We start from the raw sequence: 12,648 nt of genomic DNA, 5'->3' as shown, positions 1-12,648 counted from the left end.
CATAATAACTTAATACATAAACCATTAATTAAAAATTCAGTGACTAGTATCGACATATTTTTAGATCGTATTTTTATTTTCATCTCTTAATTCCATGTACGTTAATTTTGTTTCAAGTGTGCTATCCAAGATGTCAAAACAACAGTGTCTGTATCAAAGATGGACGAAACTACAGGTAATTGATAATATTTCACTTTGTATGTTTTCAATAGATTATCCACACTACCACAGTATAAACGAGAAACTGTGACAGTCTTTTTTACTTTAGAAATTTGTGTCAGATGTTTTGTCTCTAAAATGCAGGCTAAAATTTATTTTGCCCCATAACACCCATTTTAATTTTTATTTTATACAGCAATAGATCTTAAAAATGTCACTTGCAAAGATGTAAGCAGATTCTAGCTTTTTATTCTTTCGATTTGAGACCCAAACAATAGCTTTGCAAATAGAAAGCCATTTTAATTTAAATTTATATCGAAAAGGATCTCTAACCTAACAATATGTTTAGCTTATTCTGTTCTTTAACTAATGTTCTTCTTTCTTAAAGTGTCAATTTCAAATTTTTTATTCTTTCAATTTCACATAAGTACATCTCTTAGTGAAGTTATCACGGGAATAGAGATACGCTATTGTACATATGGCGTCGTTATCTATTCTTTACGTTATCATAAAATCTAACTTAGTACATAGTTCTAGTCTCTATATAGGTTTATAAGGATAACAATTGTTTATCGTAACAGTACTTTTTATAAGGCTTGAATTTTCTCAGTGTAATGACTTTTCTAATAAAAAAAACGACAACTGGTATGATTTTTGTTCATGTAATATATCAAAATCAGAGCTTATCTACAGATATACATGTTATACATGAAAATTCATTGCTATCAAATAGAACTTTTATATTAAAGATTGTAACAAATTAAAACTTCACTTTATTATTTTTATGCAATCAAATTACTTTTCTTGATTTGTCTTTATTTGGAATGACGAAGGTTGATTATTTGAAATCAACAGATGCATTATCACTGAAACGATTGAAAGGCTAATTTTCTAAACAGATCCAAATGCTGAAATATTTAATAAGATTTGTTCAATATTGTAAATTGTATCATATAAATATAACTAAATCAGTTGAATGAAAATGGTGTAAAATACCTAGCGTTCTATTTTTACATTTTGCACAGATGAATATACAGAACAAGGCATTATTTATTTGTATATTATTCTAAATTACATATACACGGTTTTAAATGGTCCTCGCTGGTTTTTTCCCCGTGCTTCTTGTGAATCTTATGAAGAAGAAACGCGCGTCTGCCATACCATATTTTATACTGGTATATTAAAAAGGTTATTTTGGTACATTTTTAGTTTGAGTATTGAAACCGCGTTCTTCTCTTGTTAACCGATACACATTTTAATAGCTTCGACCGATCTTTCAGCGGTCAGACTGCTTTTGATATATAGCATGATTTGTCATTCTTAAAGTACACACTAGAGGATTGAAACCTTTAAAAGATCCAAAGCCTATAAGATTGACCTGATTTTAAATGAATACAGACTTTCTTCCTGGTTATAAAATCTAGCTACCAAATGTTTGTCTGACAGAAAGAACACAGAAAAGAGAACAATGCAATAAATAATATAACATTTGCTAGGAATAAGTTTGATTTTTTTTATGTGCCTTTGTTATACCTTCTTTGTTGTGGCTTATTTAAGAAGCCCTGAATTGTAGCTAAAAGTTTTACAAATTGAACAAAACAGATAAAAAAAACCCAGCAAAGATCCATCTTTGGTGCATTTTTTTGGTCCTGAGTGTTTTTACATTTATTTGCATTGTCACGAAGTGTTATCCTTTTAGCGTTATTTTAACATTGCCATGTAAACTAAAGGTTTGGCTATCGGTAAAAAAAGGTTCAGTCCAACATTTTTATCAAAGGTAACCTGTTAAGAAATATGACAGTTGTTAGCAAATAATCCGTCTCTATGTATGTAGCATTAGCGTTTATTGTATTTCACTTCAGTGTTTTCTGTTGTTCCGTTGTTATCCTCTTATAGTTGATGTGTTTCCCTCGGTTTAAGTTTGTATACTACTATTGGCTTTATTTGATGGATACTGAAAAAGAACTTTGTAACAGGTTCATTTGGTCAAAATTACAGCAGTATTTCATAGACTTAGTTTGGACAATTGTTATGTTTCCAATCATTGTTCGTACACTGCCATCTTTAAAGTCCAAGGTTTAAGCTAGGATTTTAGCGTTTTAGTCACAAGTAGAATTAGGAAAATAGGACGTGTGCAGTATACAACTAAAGTGATTTCTGAAATTACTTGTTACTATATAAAAAAAAATGTATTGTTGTATACTTGCCAATGAGACAGCAATCTCCAAAAAAGTACAGTTAATATGCTGTTGTTCAGATAAGCTAATTATTGATTCAAATTCAAATAAAGCTTATCTTCAATGGACCAGTAGGTTTTAAAAACATTCAACATAACTTCAAATGATATATAGAATGAGATGAACGGAATATCCAACCCTTTTATTATTGAAAAAAAGAAAAATACACCACATCATGAATAATTACAGAACAGTAGTGTATGCCTATTTTTGAAAAACATGTTAAATTATTTACTTATTACACTAATATTTGGAAGGAAAAAAGATCTTTATAATGTACAAAAAATCAGAAATGCATCTGCAATATAAAATATATCATTTATACATTTTTTGAATTCCAGATGTATTAAAGGACAAAAATGTGCTACCAACTTGTGCAACCATGGTCACTGCATTAAAAAGGGACTTGCCGACGTACAATGTTTTTGCCATGAAGGATATAATGGTGTATTCTGTACAGACGAAATGAAAATCGTAAGTCATATTTGTATATTAAATCTTCTTATTGTATACATTGTACTTAAAAGTGTTGCAAATTAAAAGGTATTGCTATTCTTTTCATCTGATATTTTTTCTCTAGAAACGCATTGATGTTCTCAAATACAAATATTATTTGATACATTTTCGTATTTCATGTGTCGTTGATTTGGAAATTCGTAGGTCTGTTAACTATGTGTTTTAGGCTGAATAAATCTAACATGTATGTATTAAGGTATGTATGTAAGTATGTAAGTCTGTAGCTATGAAGGTGCATGTTTTGTTCATTTGAGATGATGTGAAAGGAGGTACAAAAATTGTTTTTAAATAAAGTTCCACTTTTCTGATGTTTTCTTAAATTGTTTGAAAGTTAGCTTCATAAGATAAAAAGTGTCAAATGTAACTTTTTTTCAATAAACTTAAAATGTCCAAAAGTAACTTGTTTCAATAAACTAGAAATTGCAAAAGTGCTGAAAGTTTATGAGTAAATTATACAGCCTCTTTCTCACCAATCTGAAAGTAAGCAATATAAATTCTTTTTATAAGGGTTAATCTTAAAAGTTTGTGTAATTTGCATATGAAGATAGCCGGAATGCACATAAATTTTGCTCAACAGAAAAAGTATTTTTCAAGCTATTTTAAATTCACTTTATCATCGTGTTCATAAATGATTTCAAAGTTGACTGCATATTATGTTCAACTAGTACAAATTCCTAGATCAAAGAACATGGTTAACCAATTATGCAATAACACGTAAACGATTAATTATCAGACACAGTGAACTCAAGATGTAATTAATCAAGATTCTATATGGGTTCGATGCGTTCATGTATCAAAATCCAGTGCTAATAGATAACTAACAGTTAAGAATAAGATGTGACACGATTGAAATATTACCTATTGCTCATTTTAGACTGAAAAGAAGAGATTTAAAAAAAAATTGTTATGGAGAAGGAAATCAAATGCAGGAAAGGAGTAGGACCAGTAAGACCCCTTTTCGGCCCCAAAATATAATTGGTTTGCCAAATTGTTGAAATGTAAACTTTTAGTTATTTATTATAAAGTAGAATACTTCTGCCAAATAAATATGTGCTGTTTTTGACAATACAATAAACATATATCAGGTACTAGCATCACTATGTCGTGCTAAATTACTAAAATCTTCACAATTTCAGCATTTGAGTTAAATTTTAGACGGTATCCGTCTTAAATTGAAGGTAGCCGCATTTGTGTTCATTCTTAATATTTAAATGTTAGTTTATTTGTTGATGACACATAATATATTTAAAGGTTGAGAATGAACACGGATGCGGCCACTTTCATTTTTGGGAAACAACATCTGAAAAGTGATATATTATGGCATATTTGATAGATTTTTAATATTAAAGCTTGAATTTGAACGTCTGAAATGACTAAATCAGTTAAAATCTTTCAAATGAACTATTTAAATCGACTTAAGTAGACACTAAAGTGTTTAAAAAGTGCTCAAAATCTTTCATTCGATGAACCTGAAATTTGAGGTTTGGACTTTACCGGAACTACTACTTTATAAAAAGTCCTTTTTTAATTTTTTTCCAGCACTGCGTCGATATCGCTTCTGGACTATCAGTCCCCGAGGTATAATCAGCTCAGTAATTTCATTTTATTTTTATATATACCTCTTAACTTGGAAGAATAAAATAAAAACTTGCCCCTGTTACGTCTGATTTTGTTTACAAAGCGAAAAAATAATCTGTTTTTTAGAGAAAAAAAATCGAAATTTAAGTTATTTTGTTTAAACTAATGGCAAAAATGCCAAAATATAATTCTTAGATGTAAGTGTACAAGTTGATGGTTTGTGGTGGGCTTCTTTAGTTTTCTCTGTTGTGTCATGTGTACTATTGGTTTTCTGTTTGTCTTTTTATTTTTTAGCCATGGCGTTGTCAGAAGATACTAAAACCTTGTCAAATATTCCGTTTAACTTCACATATATTAAACTATTTTATAGGAGTATAGATTATGGGTGCTAACATTGTTTATCATCTTAAGAACGTGTTATATCATTCTTTTATTTGTCTTTATAAATATTGCTTTAACTGTTTAGTCTGTTTTGATGACATACAGCAGACGTGACTTTGTACTTATTCATCCAGTCATTGTGCGATTGTGCAAGATAATTTTTGTACTCTTGTCTTTCATTTTTGTCAATGTGATTTGTCTTTATGCCTTTTTTGTGTTTCTTTGATACATATGACGTGGCTCTGTACTTCATTCCGTCATTATGTTATTATGCTTTTGTAAATTTGTGTATTCATGTCTTTCATTTTACGAATTTTCTTTGTGTATATGCCTTAAGTGCTATTTTGTTACAATTTTTTTGTTTTATAGTGATTAAGATAGTAGCACAATGTTGACTGCTGTACCACTATTTTTGGCATTTTTTCATATTATGTCTGTTTGTTTTGTTCACACATCGTAGTCAATATAATGGAATTTGATGTGACTGACATACTTGTAAGTGAAAGGTTTTGCTAGCTATGAAACCAGTCCGTTTCTCTGTGTTTTACATTTTAATGTTGTGTCGTTGTTCTCCTCTTATATTTAATGCGTTTTCCTCAGTTTTGGTTTGTTACCCCGATTTAGTTTTTTTTCCATAGATTTACGAATTTTGAACAGCGGTATACTACTGTTGCCTTTATTAATCCACAATTTTCTATATAAGACAATACCTGTACCAAGTCAGGAATACGAAAATTGTTATCCGATGTATTGAGCTTTTGAATTTGCCATTTTGATCTCGGAGTTTTTGTGATTTTAATTTTTAAGTGTACATCATACATTGACCTACATCTATAATTTGACCAAGAGGTATCGTTGAGAATAAAACATGAAACGAGATGATTTCAGCTGCGCAATTGTGTTCATATTTGGGTAGCAACATTCCAGCAGATATAGTATGTGTCTCCCAGTTGATACGATATTCAAGTACGTCATATATGTATCGTAAACAGTTACTGTAATACAGTTAAATAGGTATTTTGCAATTGTTCTCACTTAGTAAACATAAATATGACTTTGTTGTATTTCTGTCTTTAATTTTAATGATACTATTTTCGACGTAACATTTCAGATTTAACGTTATATCAACCAACCAGTATATATTGCCAAATTGTAAGACATGCATACTTTAAGCAATACGAAAGTTAAGTTATTAGGCAGTGGAATTAAAGCAATATGCTAAAGTAACTTTGATATTTAAGATTGTTGTTTATTTTCAATAAGCATTTATATGTCTGACATATAATGTCTTAAATGTTTCACAATCCAGATGATATGAATCACTATCCATTATGATGATTATTCGATTCGACCAATTTAACACGTTCCTTATTCTTAAGCTCCAAGTTACAAATACTGTATAAAGTAGAAATATTTGGATTAAATAACGAAGGTTCAAAATTCTTCGAAAATCTTTTTTCTTTTAATTTATCAAAATGTATATGAATAAAGGTAGTAAACCGCTGTTCAAAATTCATAAATTGATAGAGAAAAATCATATCCGGGTTACAAACTTAAACTGATGGAAACGTATCAAATATAAGAGAACTACGATACAACAGAGACACAACACCGACATGTAACACACAAAAACATTAATTATAGGTGAAAATTGGTTAACAAACGTGTATTTTTAATTAAAAATGTATCATCAATCACCTTGAAGCACGAAGTATGTCCTTATAGTATTAATTGATATTGTAATTGACAATGCGTGTATCTTTCGTAATGGATACAAACAATGACTGTAGCTGTTTAAACATAAAATTGTGTCTGCACGAAATAAAGGCAACAGTAGTAAACCGTTGTTCAAAAGTCATAAATCTATTAAGAGAAAACACATCCGGAATATAAACTAAAAACCGAGGGAAACATGTCAACTATATGAGGAAAACAAAAGGATCAAAAAAGAGGGTCAAAAGATACCAAAGGGACAGTCAAACTCATAAATGTAAAACAACTGACAAGGCCATGGCTAAAAATGAAAAAGACAAACAAACAACAGCACACACGATCAACAGATACAATGAAGTGCAACAACAAAAAGAACCTGCATACATGATCACGCACTTTTTAATTACACTGAAATTTAAAGTTATTCTGATGTAGAGTTTTATTGATACATCGGTTTAAATATTAAATTAGAACCTTGTAGTATAGTTATATTTGTAATTTTTTATTTCGTAATCATCTGTGGTTAAATATGTTAGCAGTCAATTTGGGCCGATCCTAACCTTTGTTACAACGATCGTTAGCATTGAATATGATATATAATTATCATATTTTGGCATATTTAATGTCAGCAACAAATACCTTATTGATTTAAAGGTTAGAGGTCTACAGTTAGACTGATACAAGGTCAAAGTGGTCAATTCTGAATAATTAGTTGATATATAAATCAATGCTGGTAAGTTTATTATTCTAAATATTCATTCAGATTCATTACAATTACAATTTCAATTAATGGTTTATTTTTCATTAATTACAAATACAAATACAAAATCGGAAACATATATCTTTGGTTTCCGATTTGTATTTTATTATTTTCATTTGGTTGTTTTAGGAGGAGGAAAAGCTGAAATTCATTAAAACACCAGCAGATCAGCTCATTGAGCCTGGAGAACGTATCATATTAGAATGCCAAGTCAACGATGACACAGCTGATTACATGTGGTTTGTATAGTTTCTTAAAATTACAAGGCAGCGGCTCCATTCACAAAAAAATCTTACGAGTTATAATACTAGTAGGTCATACACATTTCAGTATAACTTACGATCAATTTTTATCGTAAGAATTCATATAATGTTGTTAAAACCGCAATGTGACACCGGACGTTTTGAATGACTAAGTTCGTGTAGAGCATTTGAAGAAGGACTAATAAATTGCCTATGAACGACTTGCAAAGAAAAGATCATTTAAGCCATTAATTTTACGCTTAGAATTGGCGATAAAATTGTAAAATATGAAGTTTATAATACATCAATGTCAGTTCAAACGAACAATATAAAAGTTATAGTTTGAACTAGAGGAAATTAAAACGTAATGCGATCAAATGTTATGCAATTTTAAAGTCATGTTTAGTACAGTTCTGTGGCAACACGATTCAAAGTACAAGTGCGTTAAAAGTATAGAAATTGTTCAATATGCCATTCGGTATTGTGTTAACTTAAAACAGACTTTGTCAAGGTAACTAAGGTCAAACCCCGTTTTAAGTGGTTACTTTAAACTAAGTATTTCGCTTTCTATGGTGTGATTGTATAATGTTGTTTATATATTGATCTATTTTCGTTTCGTTTCTTGGCATGTCATTGTCAGTTTTTTTGTATCGACTTTTGAGTTTGATTCTTTCGCTTCTCTGTTTTAGGCAATAGCAAATTGTTTTTGAAATTTGGTATTTTAATATGATAGGAGTTCATTTAGGAGGGGAATCCCTATCGAGATATGTGATTAGCTTAGTTGAACCAATTATTACTTTATTCTGGAGTTTAACATAGAAAATATAATGAACATGATATGTCTCAATTTTCAGCTTTTCGCGATAAGATCATGTCTCGCAACCAGTAGGTAAACAAAGCATTATATCGACGAATTCTAAGTTTTTCCCCAAAATAGGCATGGTTTGTGAATCAACTTTAGTTATTAAGTCCATACGCTATCCATTATGCGAGTTATATTCTAACTTTGTAAAATTAATACTATTGGAATATATAGATATATAATGTTTATTGGTCGGCATATACAAAACAATTTTAAAACGTACCTTATGGTATGGGTTTAGCTCACTGTCCGAGAAGGACCGTACGGTAAGCAGGGCCATATATTCCTGACTTGGTACACGCATATTCTGAAGAAAATCACTATATCAAATTGATTTACTATTATTGACGGTCACGGAGATGAAAAAGATTGAAAACAACATGTTTAATTTTTTCTTGCGTCCGAAGCGCTTTTCTGGATTTACCACCATCAGGAACGCTCAAAGCCAAACGTTTAAAAGATGTATAAGAAAAGTTATTTTCTATTCCTAATAATAACTATTTGATGCGAAAACCGTAGAAAAAGTACCTTATACAATTGTAAACTGTTATTTTTTGTAGGTTTTATGAGGATCTAATGCTACAAACTGAGAAAAACAGTGTTACTGTACTCCCTGGAGGAGTTCTAGATATTTTTGAATTCAGTAGAACTTTAGAAGGACTATATAAATGTCTAGCCAGTACATCATCGGACTTTTTAGAACATGAATTTAGACTATCCCTTGCAGAACCGTGCGATATATGTAAGTAATTATTGCAGTAACATTATTTATTAGTAATTATTTCTTTCGCACTATAAGTGATCCTTTTTAATTTCAAACTTTGCGTTTATTCAAATAATATTTAGGTAACGTTTCCAGGGCAGTATGTCGTGCATATAATAACGGTTTGTTACAATACTTCGAGAGTACTATTTCAAAAATATCGTTGCATACACTTCAACTTCGGACTTGAATTGCCTTTTAACTTTTTTATTCAAGCGTCAATAACGAGTCTTTTTACATGTATATGCTTTGTGTCTTTGATGATCTTTTGAACAGCCTAATAAGGCAACCATAATTTACCGATATCCAAAACCCTCGACATGATAAGACAAATCCGGAAAACAAACAAAAACTGACGGACTCAAATTTATTCACTCAAAAAGACGAAAGACTGGGTGAATTTACAGGTTGAATGTCACTTGCTGTGATATTGAAAACAACTTGAGTACTAAATGGACAGTTACTATCTAAAACATTTTAAAACTTTAACTAGAAAAGGTAACTGGAAAGACAAATATCGTGCTGTAGGTTTAATTTGAGATATTAGACTGCAATATTTGAACAGAGATTTTGAATTAAGTCAATCATATTTCTTACGTAATTTCATTACTCTAATCACATTTTACCACACATGAACAAATGTGAAATTGCCAATGCATGCTTTAACGTTAAGCTTAACATGTTTGTGACATCAATGTACCATCACAACTATCATGTCCGTATTTAAAGTCTCAGATAATGTCATTCATTTTTTAAAGAATTGCAGAATATTTCTATATTAGCAAATTTTTCATTCCATTATTTATTTTTACGTATTTTCGTTTATGTCAGCAGTAACACGTTGAAATGAATTCACGATAATGAAGTCAACATTCATTTAAAGCCTGAACAAATTTCATCAAACAATGGCTCCTACATTACCGCATGTAAAGCAAAAAAGCTGATTGAAAACTAGTGACAGTTTTACACGCCTGCATACATTTGCGTCATATGAAAGATATTAAATAAGCTTACATTTAAGTAATTGATCACATTAGAAACTGTTTTTACGCATAGCAATGAATAATAACAGTAAAGTAAAATGTATTTTTGTATTAAACGCATATCAAAGCCACGGGTGGAAGACCTTTTTAAAATTTTCAATTAACAGTTAATCTATTGTTAGTAGACATAAGAAGATGTGGTATTAGTTCCAATACGACAACTCTCCGCCCAAGTCACGATTTGTAAAATAAACCCTTCGGGTCATAGTACGGTCTTTAACACGGAGCGTTAGTCTTATTAAACTCGTATGAGAGATTTATAATGTAATTATGGCTCAAGTCAAGTCTGGTTGACACAAAATGTTATAAATGTAGATGATTTATAACTGATTTCAAACAGGTGTTACTGATGATTTATATCTGAAGCAATGTCATTTTAGCTCACCTTGCCCAAAGTGCCCTATGTGAGCTTATGTCATCACTTGGTGTCCGTCGCTATCCGTCGTCTGTCGTCTTAAATTATTTTAAAAAGTCTTCTCCTCTGAAACAACTGGGCCAAATACCTAAAAAAAAAACGTTGACTAAATATTCCTTAGTGTATCTTGTTTATAATGTGTATTTGAAGTTTTTATTCATCGACAAACACAAACATGGCCACCATGGCTAAAAATAGAACATAAGGGTCAAATGCAGTTTTAGGCTTATATTTCAAAAATTAATGATTTTAGATCAAATCTGACATGCTGTAAAATGTTCAATTGGTCAAGATCTACCAGGCCTGAAATTTTCAAAACTAATGGTTTTCTTGCTGTCACTAAATTGGTAGTTTTAACGAAATGTTGCATTTGTTTTTGTTATTATCTTGAATATTATAATAGATAGATATCATCTGTTAACAGCAATAAGGTTCAGCAAAGTAAGATCTACAAAAACGTGTGACCAAAATTGTCAATTAACCTCTTTGGGAGTTATTGCTTATAACGACAATTTTACAAAATTTGTTCATCAAGTTTTCTTATATTTACAAATCTTCTCCTCTTAAACTACTGGCCCAAATACCTTCGCCATAGCGAAAAACAGAACATAGGGGTCAAAGATTAGTAATTTTTTCATAGTTTTTGTCAAAGGCTCTTCTGATGTATAAGTTAGTGTTGATCATATTCGACCTTTTTATTGTTTATCATTGAGATCTAATTTAAGTTCTTGGAAGAAAACAGATCAGTCATTTCAAATTTGTTTCTTATATGTGGTAAAAGCAGGTATTTTGACTTATTGTGGTATTCTTTTTAAATCAGGTAAAACAAACAAACTTCAAACTAAATATGAAAAAAGTAAAATCATAAAATTCTAAATATATGGAAAGTCCCTAATTAAATGGCAAGATTCAAAGCTTCAACAAATAAAACGAATGAACAACAACTGTCATATTCCTGACTTGATACAGACATTTTCTTATGTAGAAAATGGGGAATTAAACCTGGTTTTATTAAATGAATAAACGCTTTTCTTTATAATATATATTATCATGTAGTCATTCATACCGCATTGAACAATGTTTGTATTTTAGCTGTAGAAGTTCCCCCTATGGATACAGTTGTAGAAGAATCTTCAGTCGTGTTGATGTCATGTTATTCACAACACGCCGTGAACGTTACCTGGTATAAAGATGCCATCCTCATAGCTGATACTATGAAATATGAGGTAAGTTGAAAATGAAAACACACAAGGACAGTCTTTTTATTGAACAAATTTAAATATAGTTTTACCAATGGTATATTTAGTACTAAATATTGGATAAACTGAACCACTTCTAAACGTTCTCAGATAAGACGAGTGCTTGGTTTCCACAATTAGAATACACCTGTGAAAGTAATCTTTTGTTTAAACACTACATTGTTTCTCGGGAATGGAGAGTCATTTCTTTGGTTCATTTATTTTTACTCGGACGTTTTGGCTCTTAACTTTTTTATGGACACTTTCTGAGAAGTATTTGGTTTTCTGTGTTTGTTAGGGCTGTTTGTCCTTTCTTTCTTTTTATTTCTGTTCATAATACTGCCCCTTTTAATAAACTTAGGATTTTGAATACGATATTTTGTGAAAAGTATGTTAAGTCTTATATTGACCACTCATACCATTAGATGTTCTTATGAAATAAGTAATGCATATGCACAATAACTACGTTTTAGGTTACATTGCAGTTGCTGTCATTACTTATATCCTTGATATGCTGTAGTTTCGCTAAATTATTACACTATCCGTAAGGTAACAGTTCTCTATGTTTATTTTATTTTTGGAAAAGTGTGATTTTGTAATATACAAATCTATATGCAGAAAAAAATCTTAGAACTCATTGGTGTGTTAAATAAAGGCAACAATAGAATACCGCTGTTTAAAAGTCATAAATCGGTTGACAGAAAACAAATCGGGGTTACAAACTAAAACTTAGGGAAACAC

General features: G+C 30.4%; 1 protein-coding gene across 2 annotated transcripts in view; it reads left to right on the top strand.

The window, feature by feature from the left end:
* LOC139524656 (mannan-binding lectin serine protease 1-like) overlaps nucleotides 1-12,648 on the top strand; it is a 123,302-nt gene that overhangs the window by 79,309 nt on the left and 31,345 nt on the right. For both annotated transcript variants that reach the window (XM_071319632.1, XM_071319641.1), the window contains exons 9-13: nucleotides 118-175; nucleotides 2,738-2,870; nucleotides 7,474-7,583; nucleotides 9,009-9,190; nucleotides 11,762-11,895. In XM_071319632.1, the coding sequence (XP_071175733.1) occupies nucleotides 118-175; nucleotides 2,738-2,870; nucleotides 7,474-7,583; nucleotides 9,009-9,190; nucleotides 11,762-11,895 (617 nt within the window). The remainder of the gene's footprint in view (nucleotides 1-117; nucleotides 176-2,737; nucleotides 2,871-7,473; nucleotides 7,584-9,008; nucleotides 9,191-11,761; nucleotides 11,896-12,648) is intronic.

Source organism: Mytilus edulis, chromosome 1 (genome assembly GCF_963676685.1).
Source record: "Mytilus edulis chromosome 1, xbMytEdul2.2, whole genome shotgun sequence".
Lineage (NCBI taxonomy): Eukaryota > Metazoa > Mollusca > Bivalvia > Mytilida > Mytilidae > Mytilus > Mytilus edulis.
The sequence above is the reverse complement of the archived record's forward strand: the minus strand, read 5'-3'. Positions and strand labels throughout refer to the sequence as shown.